Below are 19,932 nucleotides of genomic sequence, written 5' to 3' on the forward strand. Positions count from 1 at the left end.
ACAAGGTTTTCACAGACTGTTGCTGGTATTTTGTCCCGTTCCTCCATGCAGATCTCCTCTAGAGCAGTGATGTTTTGGGGCTGTCGCTGGGCAACACAGACTTTCAACTCCCTCCAAAGATTTTCTATGGGGTTGAGATCTGGAGACTGGCTAGGCCACTCCAGGCCCTTGAAATGCTTCTTACGAAGCCACTCCTTCGTTGCCCGGGCGGTGTGTTTGGATCATTGTCATGCTGAAAGACCCAGCCACGTTTCATCTTCAATGCCCTTGCTGATGGAAGGAGGTTTTCACTCAAAATCTCACGATACATGGCCCCATTCATTCTTTCCTTTACACGGATCAGTCGTCCTGGTCCCTTTGCAGAAAAACAGCCCCAAAGCATGATGTTTCCACCCCCATGCTTCACAGTAGGTATGGTGTTCTTTGGATGCAACTCAGCTTTCTTTCTCCTCCAAACACGACCAGTTGAGTTTTTACCAAAAAGTTCTATTTGGGTTTCATCTGACATTCTCCCAATCCTCTTCTGGATCATCCAAATGCTCTCTAGCAAAGTTCAGACGGGCCTGGACATGTACTGGCTTAAGCAGGGGGACACGTTTGGCACTGCAGGATTTGAGTCCCTGGCGGCGTAGTGTGTTACTGATGGTAGCCTTTGTTACTTTGGTCCCAGCACTCTGCAGGTCATTCACTAAGTCCCCCCGTGTGGTTCTGGGATGTTTGCTCACCGTTCTTGTGATCATTTTGACCCCACGGGGTGAGATCTTGCGTGGAGCCCCAGATCGAGGGAGATTATCAGTGGTCTTGTATGTCTTCCATTTTCTAAAAATTGCTCCCACAGTTGATTTCTTCACAACAAGCTGCTTACCTATTGCAGATTCAGTCTTCCCAGCCTGGTGCAGGTCTACACTTTAGTTTCTGTTGTCCTTTGACAGCTCTTTGGTCTTGGCCATAGTGGAGTTTGGAGTGTGACTGTTTGAGGTTGTGGACAGGTGTCATTTAGACTGTTAACGAGTTCAAACAGGTGCCATTAATACAGGTAACGAGTGGAGGACAGAGGAGCCTCTTAAAGAAAAAGTTACAGGTCTGTGAAAGCCAGAAATCTTGCTTGTTTGTAGGTGACCAAATACTTATTTTACCGAGGAATTTACCAATTAATTCATTAAAAATCCTACAATGTGATTTCCTGGATTCTTTCCCCCCATTCTGTCTCTCATAGTCGAAGTGTACCTATGATGGAAATTACAGGCCTCTCTCTTCTTTTTAAGTGGGAGAACTTGTACAATTGGTGGCTGACTAAATACTTTTTTGCCCCACTGTATATATACAATTATTATTATCAATAATAATAATAATAATAATAATAATAATAATAATAATCACAATAATAATAATAATAATAATAATAATAATAATAATAATAATAATAATAATAATAATGAGCACATAATAAGATTACTTCAATGTATTTAAGTAAAAAATATAGACAAAAAAAAAATGCTGGGCTTGATCGTACGATTGTTTAGCATTCATGCCACATTAATTGAAAAAAAATGTTTTAAAATGTTTTTGCTGGATTGAAGATTGGATTGGAAAATCGGAAGATCATGTCATTTTTAACGTTCACAAACGAAATATCAACTCTACAGTTGAGGAATGGCTTTTAGAAACGGCCGCTCCTTGTCTTTGCCCGGTCTTAATGTTGTGCTGCCGTTATTGTTGTAAACCCATAAACACTGTTCTATGTAGTAGCATTCATTTCATTCTAACGGGGGTTCTGCACAGACACACACATCCACGCGCACACACACTCACTGTCACACCTGCACACTGGACATGAACAGAGATGCCCAGACACTTCTCCTGGCAAAGCCTTGCGAGTGCCGTGCAAAGCGACTAAACATCAGCGTGGACATGCAGTAGACAGAGGGCAGCAGAGACCTACATTTCACTCGGAGTAGAGCTACCCACCCCCCAGTTAGAAGACGTCTACACATGCTCACACAGAAATACACCCTCACACTCTGCCGTACGCTATATCTCTTTCCTGTGGCGAAGGATGCCATGTATTTACGAGATATCTGATAGTGACGGGGACAAAAACTCCCTGTTGTGGAGAGAGGGCGTGAGTATAAAGTGCTGGTGATGTGGTGTGAGCAGCAGCGGAGACACCAGTGACACGGTGAACACACGGCCTCGCGGAGCCGCAAAACGTGTCCCGCACGGGTGTCAGCGCGATGAAAAACGTGCTTTGACAATAACTTCTCGATTTGATGTCACGAAACTGAATGGAAAATAGAAAAACAAGTCTTGCACTGCCTTTTCCTGTGGAGCCTCTAGTACCATCTCCCCTTGGGAGCGCGGTCCAGCCCCGCCACTGGACAGTCCAAGTCAGGAGAATCACTAATTCTCGGTCTTGCACCAATCACCCGTGAGCTGAAATGAAGCAGCGGCTCAATGAGTCCGCTGGCTGGAGGTGGAGGTGGGGGTGGAGGTTGCTGTAGGGCGGGGAGGGTGGGGGGGGGGGGGGGTTGCGGTTGGGCAGGTGAGTGCACTCAGGCAGCGTGGAAGCCGCTGGTCGCCCTCCTGATAGGCTATCCTGCATAGCATCACACGCTGTATTTTAGTTTCCCCACCGCCTTAAGTGCCTGCCTGCATTCTGAAGCACTCGTCTTGTAAAACATTAAATAGCCCTCTGGAAGCTGGTGCGTCATTGTCCGCTACATTAGGGCCCCGTGCCACGCCAGCATCACCAAGTGAAATCGGAATTATGTATGCAGAGGGATGTACACGACGCGTGTGTGTGCGTGTGTGTGTGTGTGTGCGCGTGTGTGTGTGCGCGTGTGTGTGCGCGCACCTTTGTGCCTGGATGCATGCGTAAGTGTGCACGCGTCCGACTCGGCGTGCTGAACAGCGCCGCACTACAGTGCACTCGCAAGCTTAGATTGCACAAAATGTAATGAAAAGTTAATGCCGGGGCGACGACGGGCCTATCAATCACCTGGCCTGAACCGCTGAATACCCGATTCATATCCGATTCCGGAGTCTCTTTAAAGTTGTAATTCGTGAGATTATTTTGTTAAAAAAAAAAAAAACTCATCCATGCGCTTCTCAATTATGCCGTTTTGGTGGCACAATTGGTGGCGGGGTCCGCCTTTCCCGGCAAGAATGCAATGCTGGGGCATGGACCAAGAGGTGATAGTGACCAAGAATGTAAACAATAATTCCATAATTCTCAATGCAGAGTTGCAGCGAAAAGGAGAAAAGGAGGCAAGACAGATGCGTGCTGTGTTTTACTCCGAAGTGCAATGATTGCTTTACGGTACGTCGCACAATGCTGCTGCTACTTTACCACATGTGGAGAACGAGCCACTGTACGTCGCCGCTATGCGCCTGCTCGTCCACCATATTGGCGCAGTCAAAAGCCGCCGGTAAACAAATATGATGTGTATTGAAAGACGCAGACTTGTTCACAAAATGGACTGTAATTTGCTTAATTATGAACCGGTTTTCATGATATATAGAGTACATACATACATACATACATATATATATATATAATTATTATACTGTATGTTATAAACGTAGCGTATAAACAAAGAAATTGAACATGATACTGTTTTCTTATTGGAATTTAATTCAGTTACTGGGGGGCGGATCTAGTCATATTTTTTCATTCACTACCACGTTTAAAGGAATAAGGTGTCATGCGTGCCTCATATTGATCTTTAATTAAATAATTGAGTATTGAATATTTTATATATTTTAATATTTTATTTAAACATTGAACATCTTGGATGTTGTTTTCATTTCAGACCATGGGCAGAGGTTCCTTGCTTTAAGTGTTTTACCCAGAGTTTCTGCTGGGATCATGAATCATTAAAATCATGAAGGCCCGAAGATTTATTATATTTTAATTGAATATTCAAAATGAAAGTCCCGTCAGTTAACAGCATTTATGACATAAATATTCCGAATATTTTTACTTGAAATCAAATAATTTCCATTTGTGAACAATAAGTAACAAGCGCCGCTGCTTTGTTTAACATTTCACTTAATTACATATGGCAAGTAGGTCTTAAATAAATAAATAAGAGTTGTGGTGTTGCACGTCTTCCTCGGGACGTCCTGCCGCGGATTTTACACAATTGATATTTACCGTCTGCTTTGGGTCGCAACTCAAATATCCAGAAAAACACCAAATTTTGTATGTATGTGTGATTGTTGGCAACTATACATCATCTTTCTGCTTCTCCTCCGAGCTCTGGATGCTGTGCTCTGTCTCTGCTCCGTGTCTACTGTGTATACAAGCGCAGCCTGCGGGCGGGGTTTATATCTATGCTGATGGTTGGTATGGCGAATGGTTAGAGGTGAAAGGTCAGCTTCACATCATCCAAACTGACAGGGTTTCTCTTCCTGGCCTCAGTTTGGTGTTGGGGGTATGTGGTGGTGTGGTTTAAGCCACACCTGTCTTGGGTCTAGGTAATAGGGCGCAGAGCAGGGTAGCTGTATGCCTGACGTCTCTGCCTGTGTCGCTGTGTCAGAGGGCCCCAAAAACGCTACTGGGGTGCTGTGTGTGGCAGGCGGATCTGGACCAACAAATCAATCGATCCGAAGAATTTGAGAAAGGAAAAAGTGAGGGAACCAAAAAACAAGGGTAAACGTTCGAAATTTTGAACGGATCAAAAACGATCCAAAAGCCCTACCTTTGGAATGGCCAGCCTCTCGGCCTGCTCGGACTCCTCTGAGTCGGAGCAGGTGTGTATCTCCACGGGGATGCGTGGCCGGTGGAGCGGCTGGAGGCTGATCTGGGTGCTGAGGAGGTTGCTGACGGCCTTCAGGGAGCTGCTGGTGTTGGGGGGCAGCGAGGGGTCTGCCAGCAGGTCCGAGATCAGCCCGTGAGCCTCGCCCATCACCGCGATGTCCACCGTCACGCTAGTTCCGGAGGACTATGGACAGAGGGAGAGCGGAGACGGTTGTCAAAGGGAGGGGAGGCCCAAAATAGAAGAAAAAGAAGATAGATCGTTTTTGTGTGTGTATGTGTGTGTGTGTGTGTGTGTGTGTGTGTGTGCGTGCGTGTGTGTGTGTGTGTGTGTGTGTGTGTGTGTGTGTGTGCGTGCGTGTGTGTGTGTGTGTGTGTGCGTGCGTGTTTCTTCAGATGGGAGTTGTCATTTCCCGAGGCGGGCACAGGTATTGACTTCACTTATCTAGTGCGGTGTAAGAGTGTCGGCGAGTTTGCTCCTGCTCAGCTGATTATCCAAAGTACACAAACACACAGACACAGGTTTGTACACAACCAAAACATAATCCATTGTCTAGGTTACACCCGCTCTTTGGCATGCACAGTTCACATCATTCAAAAAATAAGAAACATCCGGATTGATGTTTGACAATGTCTTCTTGATTCAAACACAGGTTAGGGAGGATCGTCAATCTTCCGTCGTTGTGTTTTTGCAGATTTTCTGGCGGAATGCAAGCACCAAGGCTGCTCAACGGGCGTCAGTTAAGTTGATGCTGCTGTCCAATGCTTCCGCACCTCCTCCACCCCTCCCAGCCCCACCCCCACCCCACTACAAACTCACTGTGCAAATGGGATCACATGACCGCTGCGCCCAGAAACCCTGTATTTTTTCCATACCCCCCCCCCCACAGCGCTCAACGGCGAGCAGGGAATCTTTTCTTATCCATGTATGTCCATGTCTTATGTAAATAATGATTTGTTCTTGCAGCGAATAAGAATGATTCACAACCCTGTCTCGAATTTAAATGTCATAAAAAGTCCCTTATGGAATATTATCTCGAAGGAAAACAACTGTTTTCCCTAGTAATAACGCTTTTATTATTAGGGATGATAATTGTCACTTAAAAAAAAGAGTTTTCTTTAATGATTTTCAATCATTTTAACGAATGAAATACAATTCAGAAAAAATACAATTATTAGTAGAAATAAAAAAATATATAGTAACATAATAATAATAAAAAAATCATAATAATAATGATCATAATAATAATCATAACAATAACAATTATGATGATGATAATAATAATAATAATCATCATCATCATCATTATCATCATCATAATAATGATCATCATCATAATGATAAATAAAAATTACAGCTCAAATACCAACTAAACAAAAAATTCTTGATTACCATTACAGAATTGTGCAGTGATTGTTTTCATCAATCGTGAAATTGTATTTCGACTGAAAAGTTGAACTGAAATATGAAACAACAGCCATTCATCAGTGACAAAGTTAACCTTTTACAAATATTTAAGCCATCTAGCGGGAGCATCTCAAGCTTCACAGGTCGTCCGGGAAATCAGAGCGTTGCCAGGTTGATGAAGTGTGGAGGTGAAGTCGAGCAAAACGCCTGGCCCTTCGGCCCTCGCGACGCGCTGCGGGGCCATCCTCGCCGCCGATGCGGGTCATAGTGAGGGCTCCTGAGTGGCCAGATGGCGAGGGGGAAAAGCGCGGTCCAGACACGATCCATCCGGTTATTTGGCAACGCGGCGCAACATCTCCTGGCGGGACGGAGGAGGGCAGAGGGAGCGACGGTGTAGGAGGAGGAGGAGGAGGAGGAGGAGGAGGCAATAGAAGGAGAACAAGGCACCAGAACGCCTCCACGTGCAAACAACGTGACGGATGATCGCCGTGATCCACTCTCTGTCTTGAACACATTGTATTAGCTCTTCAAACACGTTAGGGCCGAAACGAGCAAATGCACCGACTGTCATCAGAGGACGCCGGCTTCCTGGAAATGCGCCGCCGTCGGCCCGCGCGCCTCCCCGACCCCTTCGCTGAGTGTGTGTGTGTCACCTCAACCTGAACAAAACCCATTAGGGCCACTCCAGAGCTTTACGACATCCTGCCTTTGTGACATTCAGCCATTACCCGGCAGTAATGGACTGTGTTTGGATAATGTCAGAGAGCAACAGAGAGAGAAGCAGAGAGAAGGTGAGCGTATGTTTGTCTGTGATGGCGTCGCTAATGATTTCGAGGTGAGGCGGGTGTCAGCAACTTTGAATGCTGTTGATTATTGGATGGATTGAATGCGGAGGGTATTTTTACCCCGGCACCTCGTTTGAACAGCTCCAGACTGACACAACTTCTATGAACCTGTTTTTATGTATTCATGTAAAATGCCATGTATATGCGTTGAGAAGCCAGCGGTTCTCAACGTGGGGTCCGAGGACCCCGGGGAGGGGTCCTTTTGAGAGGTTCAAGGGGGTCCCCAGTAAAACATTATTGATGAATACTGATGCGCCATCAAGCAGTGTGTGATAATGACTGTTTCGATCACACTTTGATACGCGAGACTTAGTAACTTAGTAGTTGTTATCTCCCTCTAACTATAATACAGGCAGGCGTGGAAGTTTGGACTAAATCATATGGAACAGAAAAAATCTTCGGAGATCGGGGTCCCTGAGACTTTATCTGACATGAAATGGGTGCATGGCCTCGTGCATAACCGACTGAAGGTCCTTGATATGAAAAAAGGTCTGAGAATCACTGTGTTAAATTAAGCGGTGCTGTAGTATTTAGAGCAGAGATAAGGCAAACAAAGGCAGACACACACACGCACACCCACGCACGCACGCACGCGCGCACACACACACACACACACACACACAAACAAATGATGCCTTTGCATGTTACTGCATGGCCACGTATGCAAGGACATCCGTGCAGGCCGGCGTGCACGCTCCAGAACGACCCCTCAGGATGAAGCCGTCAATACTAATGATTTTCGACGCTCGATTGAGCGGTTTGGGGGTAATTCCCGCTGCAAACAGCAAGGGGCGGGGCCCTAATCCCTTTTCTAAATGCAGCCCGCTGTAATCACAGACAAGAATAAACAACGGCCTATGACCGTGCACGCAGATACTGTGTAAGAAAAGTATGTGCCGGGGAGCGTCCGCATTCACATTCTAGGAGCAGAAACACTGAGGGGGCGCGTGGCGTGGCGCCGCGTCAACAGAAGGTGAAGCCGCGTCGGTTTGGTTTCGTTCTGATCCGTTTGGGACGGAGCCATGCGTGGCTTCTCGCTGCTGCACCGAGTTCTGCAGAATAAGGGCCGCTGAAGATGTCTCTTTCTCAGCCGGTTGTCAGTTTAACCCCGCCCCGCCCTCGCCGGCCCCCGCGCCCAGCCTCCCATCCTGACATATTTGTTACTTCTTTCTTTCTGTGTTCTTTCCTTCCCCCCTCCATTCTCCCAGGCCTCTCCTGGGAGACAGCTCGGGGATATGGAGGCAGATGAAGCGTAAAGGAAGCACTGTGCAGATGGTGAGAGGAGAGAGAGTGAGAGAGATGGAGAGAGAGAGAGAGAGATGGAGAGAGAGAGAGAGAGCGAGACGGAGCGGGAGGGATGGAGGGAGAGAGTACAGGAGCGAGATCAGTCCGCAGGCAGGCCAAGGGCAGTCAGGTGGAAAAGAGGATGGTTCACTCACGCCGAGCAGCTGAGCCCCTCCAACAATATGAGGAGCAACGGGGCTACAGCGCTGTTCGCACCGCGTCGTCGCGACCAATACCTGTGCCGGAGCAGCGGCGCGGGGAGGTGGAGGAGGAGGAGGTGGAGGGACACCCAGACGACTCCACCCCTCCACGGTTCCAGGACAAATCCACTCAGTATTTACCGGGCCGGGGAACCCGGGCTGAAGGCTCTCGGTCAGGAGCGTAACATGGGGCGAAACACGTCAATACGAAATCGATTACTGTTCCACCGTAAGGTTCAAGTCCAAAAGCGTTGACAAACTAATGTGTGAACGGCTTTATTTAGTTTTTAAGTTACTAAGTTCGTGTGCCGGTGGCATTGTGTCGCACGCGGGGTGTTTGGATCCTGCAGATTAGTTTTTTGTTTTTTTTTATCCAGGGTTTTATCCAGGAGGTTACAGCTTGTTTACTTATCAGGTATCGATCGCGTATCATGTCCTGGAAACAGCCGAACGCTATTGGACGGAAACAAGTGAAACACTATTAATGGAGTGGGTTTTTTTTTTTTTTTTTTTAATGCACTATTACTGGATTTCCAGAGCTAAACATTAACCATCAGCCGATGCAGAATATACCAATCCAGTCCATGACTTTTACTGTGTGAACTTAGACTGTTGGTTGGTTCACTGTCAGTTTTTGATCATGGCTATATACTCTGATACCTATTTTAACCTGAACACCCCTATGCAGTATTTTCCAATTTAAAAGGGGTGCGTTGTCTGTTGTATTAAAGCCTGACAGATACAGTGAGTTATTCCATATTTCGAACCCCTTTAATGAACAAATCTTTTATCGCCGTGCTGGCTTTTGTTTTTAGTCGATTCAAAGCGTTGTGTAGTTGTGTACATTTTATTCACATTCTCTTTACTGCACATATCTGTATATACAAATGGCCTATGCCATATACATAACTCCAGTCCCTTCTATTTGGTACACCCGCTTTGTATTATCGTTTTGAGTCTTATTTTATTTTTATTTCATTTGTATTTATATTATTCTCTTCACTAACTGCATTACGTTTTAGGAATCAGTTAGTTTCAGTTGGTTAGCCAGGTAGGAATTAGGTTAGCTATTATGTTCGGTTCAGTAACTATTGTGCATAATCTCCGGGTGCGTTGCAAAGACATTTAACTGCAAATGAACATATGTTTTAACTGCAAATGCCAAAACAATGGATATTGACATTATTTTCAATGTCTCCCTAACACCAATCAATATATTATTACTGTGTATTATTGTCAATATCTATTTGGCTGAATTTCCACCCTCGGCTCAGGAGAGCGTCTTCTCGTCTCATCTCATATCATTTAATCTCATCTCATCTCATGATATCTCATCTCGTCTCATCTGATCTATCTCATATTAACTTACAGTATCTTATCTTGAAAGCTGTGCAGCGCTGAATGTAGAATCCTCAGATGTCGCTCCAGACAACAAAGAGCTCTTCACCTTGAGAAGAAGTCTCTGAAGGAGTACAAGTTTTTCTTTTTTTGTTTTTTTTTCTCTCTTCGCTCCACAAATAACTGTTTGAGAGCAAAAGTGAAACGTGAACTCTCTTCTCCTCTCATTACTGCCCTAATAACCAGGCGGTATCAAAGACTCTTAATTTAGACCGGCAAACCCGGTTGTCCCATTTTAATCGCAACGTCATTACCCATTTAATCGCTTTTTCGCTCATTTATCTACACACACACACACACACACACACACACTCACATCCTTCAAACGCACGCGCGCGCACACACACGCACACACACACACACACACACACACACACACGCACGCACACACACGTAACTTCCCACTGGAGGTCCCAACCACACCACTGCACACACGGCGGTATACACACACACGCGCGCGCGCACGCACGCACACACACACACACACACACACACACACACATACACACACACACACACACGCACACTCACATATAAATACACACAGGTAGATTGACAAACAGGCTTACACACACACAACCATGGAAAAACACAGAGTGGGAGCCAAACTGAACCTGTTTTGAAGGATGTGTGGCATCCGGATGCCGTCCCATGATGCTCGTGGAGTATCTTCTCTGCATTTTCTGTGTCCAACTTCAACCAAATGGACCAAAGTATCTGGACCCCAGCGGCCTCCCCTTGCTTCAAATTAACTCTGCCGTTCCTCTGACGGTGTGGAATCCCGCTCACGAAGCAGCGCGGTGACCCACCGAGCCATCTCCCTCTCTCCCTCTCTCTCTCTCTCTCTCTCTCTCTCTCTCTCCACATCTGCTCTCCTTTTCTTTATCACATGCACACCGTACATATGCACTACCTCCCTCTCTCTCTCTCTCTCTCTCTCTCTCTCTCTCTCGCTCTCTCCGTTCCCAATGTTTCCCCTTCCTCTCTTTCTCTCTCTCTCTCTATCTCTCTCTCTCTCTCTCTCTCTCTCTCTCTCTCTCCACAGCGGACCTCCCTCTGCACTTCCGTCCGCCCCTCTCTCCGCTTCCCCCTGCACCTGTGGCCGGCCGCAGCCGCCGCCCCCCGTGGGCAGACGTGGCTTCGGCGATGGACAGCAAAAAAAATGCGATACAATGAAAATGGCCCGGTTGCTAGGAGATGGTGTTAGTTTAAAGTTCAAAACGCCTCCCCCATGGACCATAAAACGGTTGTTGGGTTGTCGGACTCGCGGCGATACAACACCCACCACTCATCAAACTGCTTCCTGGAGCGCCCACTCGCTGCTTGACAACCCAGCAGTGAGTCGAAGCACGTTATCGGCCGACTAATAGTTTGCTGTGGAGCTCGGAGGAAGTTTTATTATTGGGTGGATTGATTACTGAAGGGATGTATCAGAGTGTTCATTTAGGGTTGGTCATCAGTGATTCATCAGTTTCATATCTCTGTTAATCGCTATGACACAACATGTATTGTTTTTTGTAAATTGTCATCAGGATATGAGCAGAATATACAGTTCCACTTAATTATACGTATCATGCCTTTGTATATATTATCAGGGCATCAGGACATCAGGGCATCAAGTTATTTTACTTTTAACACTTTAGGTATCTTTGGTAAAGCTTTATATTAAGGGCCCTGTCAGCTTTAACTCTCTAACATCAAGTACTTACATACCTTTACTTATGTAGAAATGCCAATGTGGTACTTTGACTTTAACTAGAGTAATTTCTGTGTCAGGGTATTTGTACTTAAGTTTTTCTACTCTTTTTTTTCTCATTCTTTTACTCTTTTTTTGAAGTTCTGTTTTTAAAAAGCGTCTGTTCTTATTTTTAGGTTCCATAGTGTTCCATAGGTTTCCCTATTATGCACTATTATGCACGGAGGCATGTAAACCAGGTCTAATCCCTCCATATGACACTTGAATCCCCTCGCGGGTCTGGTCAGCTTATCTCAGCCGTGACAAAAGGAAAATGCCGCCAATACACCTGCGCTCCAAATACCAACCCTCCTGGGAGCAGATGGAATTCTGGGAATGTGCCTCCAATCGATGGTCGCTCTTATCAGTAGGAGGTGGAGAACAGGTCCACCAACACTAAACCACTGACTCTTGTATTATTATGACACCACTGTATGTGTAGATGTGTATCCATGAATATGTCTCTGTTTATGGGGAGGGTGAAAGTGTTGTTGGTGATGGTGTGTGTGTGTGTGTGTGTGTGTGTGTGTGTGTGTGTGTGTGTGTGTGTGTGTGTGTGTGTGTGTGTGTGTGTGTGTGTGTGTGTGTGTGTGTGTGTGTGTGTGTGTGTGTGTGTGCGTGTGTGTGTGTGTGTGTTTCTATACATGTGCTGTCATGTTGTCATTTGTGTCGCTGGGAGTTTAACCAGTGTGAACCCAGCATCTCTACCTATCCCCATAAAGTCGAACCATACCACACACTGAAGCCCAGCAAAGATCTCCCTTTTGAAACATTTACAGGGGATAGGGAGGTAAGTCTGGCAAAACCCTAAAACAGAACCTAATTTGATCATAATGAAATGCAAAATTCACATGTTTGTCTTTTTGGGGAAACCTAAAATTCTGTATCGTCTGATTCTAAGGGGAGAATCACATAATGGGGAAAGGAGCTCCCCAACACATAGATGTAGTAGATGCAGTAAGGAGAACCCAACTCTTCATCAAAACAAAACCAGTGGATTTGGAGTTGGGTTCAACAATTTCCAATCCCCAAACATGCCTCAAGCAACATCTGACCCCTTCCATTCCATGCAACGTTTCAGAGCAATGCATCTTAGTTCCGCAGAACCGCGAACCTTCTGCATGTCATGTTTCGCAGTTATTGCAAGTGTTCATTTTTTGAAGTGAACCCACCCCACACACACGCACGCACGCACACATACACACACACACACACACACACACACACGCTGGACTCACCTGGGATCCCCGGGGGGCTTTCCTGTAATCCCATTCGGACTGGCAAGTCATCTGGAGACACAAGACAAACAACAAAACGCACACAGAGTCAGAGTCAGTGTAGTCGTTTCCTTCGGTCATCAGAGCATTCAAGCCCCTTCTCGCCGTCCGGCAGCACCGTCGCCCGGTTCTCCACCCTCTCGCTCCTCCAATCCATCTAAAAATAGAAGAGAAGGCAGGGGCTGTGGATCAGGAGGAAAGGAGTACATCGCCTTTCACGCTGGAGGGCTGATCTGCATACACATGGACCCCCACCCTCCCCCTCTGTCACCGCCGTCACCATCACCATCACGATCATCTTGACTACCGCTGCCATCACCATCAGCATCATGACCACCATCACCATCACGACCATCATGACCACCGTTGCGACCATCTTCACCACCGTTACCACCACCACCACCATCACCACCCTCCCCCTTCATCACCACCATCACCATCACGACCATCATGACCACCGCTGCAACCATCTTCACCACCGCCACCACCACCACCATCACCACCCTCCCCCTTCATCACCACCATCACCATCACGACCATCATGACCACCGCTGCCATCACCATCAGCATTATCACCACCATCACGACCATCATGACCACTGCTGCCACCACCATCACCCCATCACCACCACCACCACCACCACCACCACCACCACCACCATCACCATCGCAACCATCATGACCACCGCTGCCACCATCATCACCATCATCACCACCATCACCACCACCACCCTCCCCCACCATCACAACCATCACCATCATGACCACCACTGCCATCACCATCCGCTTCATCACTACCATCACCATCACGACCATTATGACCACCGCTGCCACCACCATCCCCACCCTCCCCCTCCATCATCACCATCACTACCACCACCACCAGCACCTACAGCATCGCCACCACCACCACCACCACCATCACTACCCTCCCCCTCCATCACCACCACTACCAGCATCACCACCAGCATCTCCACCACCACCACCGCCATCAGCATCACCACCATCACCATCACCATCACGATCATCATGACCACCGCTACCTCCACCATCACCATCACGACCACTAGGGGTGTAACGGTTCACAATATTCACGGTTGGGTTGGATGCTTCTCAGTGGTGTCACGGTACGTTTTCAATAGCGCAGAGAGTTGAAACTCTCTTGATTTTCCATGATTCATCTTCTGGGGTTTGCTCAGCAGCAGATCAAACAAAAACAGCTCCTTACAGGAAATTAAATGCAGTATTGTAGTTATAAACAAATTCAAACAAAACAACTCTGTTTTATATGGAACTCAGTAAGAATAATAAGAAAGATTTATAAAAAATTTAACAATATTTAAATGACCGAATTTTGCGCAACACGCAATGAACTCCAGACACCGCGATGGGGACGCGTGAGCCGTGAATGTTCAAGTGTTGTGTACAGTGTTTAGGGTTAGGGAGAGAGGGAGACAGGGGAGCGAGAGAGAGAGAGAGAGAGAGAGCGAGAGAGAAAGAGAGAGAGAGAGAGAGAGAGAGCGAGAGAGAGAGAGAGCAAGAGAACAAGAGAGAGAGAGCAAGAGCTAGAGAGAGAGAGAGCGGGAGAGAGAGAGAAAAGAGAGAGCAAGAGCGAGAGAGAGAGAGAGCAAGAGAACAAGAGAGAGAGAGCAAGAGCTAGAGAGAGAGAGAGCGGGAGAGAGAGAGAAAAGAGAGAGCAAGAGCGAGAGAGAGAGAGAGAGAGAGAGCGAGAGAGAGAGAGAGAGAGAGAGAGAGAGAGAGCGAGAGAGGGATCCTCTGGGCATCAATGGAGCCTGACTTGAAAAAAATAATGAATAAAAAAAAACACAAGTTCTTTGGGCCATTTTGAAAAAAAAAAAATAAAATTATATATATATATATATATATACTGTATATATATAGTTTGTTGTTACCGCTGTTTACACCTTGTTTCAAATTAGCGGTATCGTCACATTATTATTGTTATTTAAAGTTTTTTTATAGTCCCTATTTTCAGATTTTGGATATTAATTACATCTATATTTTTACTAAATTACTTAATATTTTTTTCAAAGTTATTTCATTTTGCTGCATTTTGTATGCACTCATTCCATTTGACATGGGGGAGGTGCCGTTGCTTAACTAAAACTGAGTAACTTTAAAAGAGAAAAATGCGTCACCCCACAGCCATCTCCATTGTCAGTGGGACCGGGAGATAACTCCTTTCAAAGTCATGGTCGTTCTGACCAGATCGTATCATAAAAATAATTAAGACCAAAAAGTGGACACCCGAGACATTTTTAACGATTTCTAAACACTCAAGTGGGAAAAGATGAAGAGGAAAGAGCATCAGCGCTGCTTCATTCGAGAGGTTTGAAGAAGTTAAAAAAATAAAATAAAAAGAAAACAAGGTCAGGAAAAGTAAAAAGCAAGACAGCCATGGAGCGCGAAACAGCTCAAACTATCTAGGTCCCCAGTGACCCCCCTCCCTACACACACACACACACACACACACACACACACACACACACACACACACACACACACACACACACACACAGCCCCCACAGCCAAAAAAGTTTGTTTGCAGGCAACGTTTTATTCAAATGCAGGATACCCGAGCGCTGCATTTTCAAACGTGCCGCATGGAAACATCCCATTTAAATGTTAGAAAACGGCAAGATGAGGGAGTCATACCGTTACGAGCGTGCATTATTGTTTTTTAGGGTGCACAAAAATACATTTGTTGCCGAAACATTTTACTTCGGTGTCGATTCAAAAGCAGAACGTGTGCGAGAGTCTGCGGTTGTGACACGTTACACGACATGGCGTCAAACTCTCCCCGGCTCGAACGGAGCTCACAGGGCGATCTCCACGCTCCTGCTTTTGAACGAGGAGAAGGAGGAGAGGGAGGAAGGGAGGACGGAAGGAGGGAAGGGAGGACGGAAGGGGGGAAGGGAGGACGGAAGGGGGGAAGGGAGGATGGAAGGAGGGAAGGGAGGACGGAAGGGGGGATGGGAGCACAAAAGGAGGGAAGGGAGGACAGAAGGGGGGAAGGGAGGACAAAAGGAGGAAAGGGAGGACGGAAGAAGGGAAGGGAGGACGGAAGGGGGGAAGGGAGGACGGAAGGAGGGAAGGGAGGACGGAAGGGGGGAAGGGAGCACAAAAGTAGGGAAGGGAGGACGGAAGAAGGGAAGGGAGGACGGAAGGGAGGAAGGGAGGACGGAAGGGGGGAAGGGAGGACAAAAGGAGGGAAGGGAGGGAGGACGGAAGAGGGGAAGGGAGCACAAAAGTAGGGAAGGGAGGACGGAAGGGGGGAATGGAGGACGGAAGGGGGGAAGGGAGGATGGAAGGAGGGAAGGGAGGACGGAAGGGGGGATGGGAGCACAAAAGGAGGGAAGGGAGGACGGAAGGGGGGAAGGGAGGACAAAAGGAGGAAAGGGAGGACGGAAGAAGGGAAGGGAGGACGGAAGGGGGGAAGGGAGGACGGAAGGAGGGAAGGGAGGACGGAAGGGGGGAAGGGAGGACAAAAGGAGGGAAGGGAGGGAGGACGGAAGAGGGGAAGGGAGCACAAAAGTAGGGAAGGGAGGACGGAAGGGGGGAATGGAGGACGGAAGGGGGGAAGGGAGGATGGAAGGAGGGAAGGGAGGACGGAAGGGGGGATGGGAGCACAAAAGGAGGGAAGGGAGGACGGAAGGGGGGAAGGGAGGACAAAAGGAGGAAAGGGAGGACGGAAGAAGGGAAGGGAGGACGGAAGGGGGGAAGGGAGGACGGAAGGAGGGAAGGGAGGACGGAAGGGGGGAAGGGAGCACAAAAGTAGGGAAGGGAGGACGGAAGAAGGGAAGGGAGGACGGAAGGGAGGAAGGGAGGACGGAAGGGGGGAAGGGAGGACGGAAGGGGGGAAGGGAGCACAAAAGTAGGGAAGGGAGGACGGAAGGGGGGAAGGGAGGACAAAAGGAGGAAAGGGAGGACGGAAGAAGGGAAGGGAGGACGGAAGGGGGGAAGGGAGGACGGAAGGAGGGAAGGGAGGACGGAAGGGGGGAAGGGAGGACGGAAGAAGGGAAGGGAGGACGGAAGGGGGGAAGGGAGGACAAAAGGAGGAAAGGAAGGACGGAAGGGGGGAAGGGAGGACAAAAGGAGGGAAGGGAGGGAGGACGGAAGAGGGGAAGGGAGCACAAAAGTAGGGAAGGGGGGACGGAAGGGGGGAAGGGAGGACGGAAGGGGGGAAGGGAGGATGGAAGGAGGGAAGGGAGGACGGAAGGGGGGAAGGGAGGACGGAAGGGGGGAAGGGAGGATGGAAGGAGGGAAGGGAGGACGGAAGGGGGGATGGGAGCACAAAAGGAGGGAAGGGAGGACGGAAGAAGGGAAGGGAGGACAGAAGGGGGGAAGGGAGGACGGAAGTAGGGAAGGGAGGACGGAAGAAGGGAAGGGAGGACGGAAGGGAGGAAAGGAGGACAGAAGGAGGGAATGAAGGAGGCGAGCATCACCGAGAAGGTCTATCGGATCCTTCATTAATTCATTCACATCAATTCATGAAAGGGGTGCCCTCTCCCACTCTCTCCCTATTTCTCCGCCTCCCTCTCTCCCCCTCTCACTTTCTCTCTCTCTTTCTCCCCCCTCTCCCACACTCTGTATACTATTTAGAGACACACACACACATACACATATATCCTACAATCTCCAAAGGCACAATGTTGAGATTTTCAAATGGGCATCATACATCCATAGGCGTATTTAACAGACAGACAGACAGACACACACACACACACACACACACACACACACACACACACACACACACACACACACACACACACACACACACACACACACACACACACACACACACACAGGGAATACAGTGGCATCATTACATAGTCACTGACATCTGCCTGAGATGAGATGGCATGTTGAATGACAGATGCATAAATCGGCCTAATACAGAACATTTACACTGACACACGTGTATTAGACACACATACACACAGCACACACACACACACACACACACACACACACACACACACACACCCCAATACAAACACAGGCACAAACCATTCAGCACATACATACAGTAAATACTGTATCTCAGGGCTGGGTATTGGTACTCAATACCTTTAAGGTATCGACCGAAATAACCCAATAATCAAGTAGTATTGAAACTTCTCCAGTCAACTGACACCTGCATTTAATTCAGTTTGTACCCAGATGTAGAAAATAATGACTATTATATAAATAGTCATTATTTTCTACATCTCGGTTTAGCTCGCGACCAATCACCGCAAGCGATCTTTGATTTAATGCGACGGGTGATTGGCTCACTACCACCGCAGCAGCTGCAACAGTCGGTTAAAGGACAGGTTCACAATTTTTCAGGTTTGTCTCAAAACAACAGTCAGGTGTCCATATGAACAGTGGAATAGGTTTTCCTCGCTGTAATCCTCCCTCCTGTACTGACTATTTGTTTAATGTTACACTTCCCAAATACTTCACTGTACATACTTGTACAGTTTTGTAGTGTTATTAAATAAATGTTTCAATATTTTGAAACACTTTCAAAATGTATTTGTGTAAAAATTATTTGGATGGGGAGCAGTGGCAACATTTTGCTGAATGGTGCCACTCCTTACGTGAATGTTTCCATTCACGTGATGGGGATAGTAGAAAACAAAGGTATAGGATGAAGTATTCTATTGGTATCTGTATCACGCAGCACCCTGCCCTACTGGATATACACACACTGCCTGTTCATAACCCTTCAAATTGAGGAATTTAAATGCTTAAATAGAAAGGAAAAATATAAAATTAGATTGCTTTAAGGAAATAGAATTAAAGTAATGCATGTGTCTGTGGTGATACACACGCTCACACACACACACACACGTGCACACACACACACACACACACACACACACACACACACACACACACACACACACACACACACACACACACACACACACACACACACACACACACACACACACACACACACAGTTCTTGAGCTGTCTATTATTTAAACTTATGCTGCCATGTGGCCTGTTGTAACACCTGAATCCCCCACCCCCAATATTATTATTAATATTATTAATATTATTATTATTATTGTTTTTGCTGTTGTTATTTATCATTAATATTATATATTATATATTATTAGCGGCCACGCCCTTATTGCTATAGTTGATAAATAACTGATGTCAGTTGTCTATGGACGTCATTGATGCCTATTGTTATTGCTCGGATTTTTTTTATTTTCCTTCTCCTTGGCATTTTTCGGGCTAAAAGTGTCTGGAACAGGACGACCGCTGCAGCTAGGGACACGGTTGAGTTGAGGTTGACGTCGCATGTATCTTGTGGTTCGAGTTTCATCCAAATCGATTCACATACGGAGCAGAAATGAGTGAAAAACCGATCAGATTGGACCGGATGTAGCCGAGCGGCTCGCCGACGCGCCAATGTTCGGGTGGTGGAGCAAGATGAGTTTGTGGAGTAAGATGCTTTGTGACATCATCATCCAATTGCTTATAAATGTGCAGGTTGTGTTCCGTCCATTTGCTGCGTGTGCCGTGGGCGGTGTCGACTCCATCGTCGTTACACACCCGCCCGCGTGTGTATTTGTGTGTACCGTCTTAACCGCTTGACGTCGACGGGGCGTTTTGTTTGACATTTTATCTCTTTTGCCCTTTTTGTAAATACACGCATTTGGTCCCATCTAACTGTAGGAGTCGAAAACAGTCGAAAACATATTCCGTGCTTGTATCCTCACAGATGGAGTTCACTCGCAGCTCCAGAGCAACGGGTCCGAATCGTGTCCATTTTATTTTAGTCCCAAAAGTGCAGCGGTGTTTCATCCGTTTGAATGGAACCATGTTGTCGGGAACTTCCACACGGAATAATTTCCTTCCACAGAGACACCGTGAGGTAGGACTCTGTGCACTACAGGTAGTAGACAGCCGCCCTCTAATTCTAAGGATAAAGTCATAACACGCAACAAGTGTATCCTTGCATTAGTGTGTCACCAGGGCTCACCGCGTCATTACATCAGCT

The 19,932-nt window shown here is 47.1% G+C and overlaps 1 protein-coding gene across 1 annotated transcript in view; it reads right to left on the reverse strand.

Annotated features, from left to right (window-relative positions):
- Nucleotides 1–19,932, reverse strand: part of LOC307234755 (cGMP-inhibited 3',5'-cyclic phosphodiesterase 3A-like) — a gene marked incomplete at both ends in the record, with an annotated part of 61,147 nt that overhangs the window by 17,556 nt on the left and 23,659 nt on the right. Inside the window, one exon of the mRNA XM_080006619.1 lies at nucleotides 4,704–4,946. Within this exon, the coding sequence (XP_079862745.1) occupies nucleotides 4,704–4,946 (243 nt within the window). The remainder of the gene's footprint in view (nucleotides 1–4,703; nucleotides 4,947–19,932) is intronic.

The sequence above is a fragment of the Zeus faber genome (assembly GCF_960531495.2).
Source record: "Zeus faber genome assembly, chromosome: 9".
NCBI lineage: Eukaryota > Metazoa > Chordata > Actinopteri > Zeiformes > Zeidae > Zeus > Zeus faber.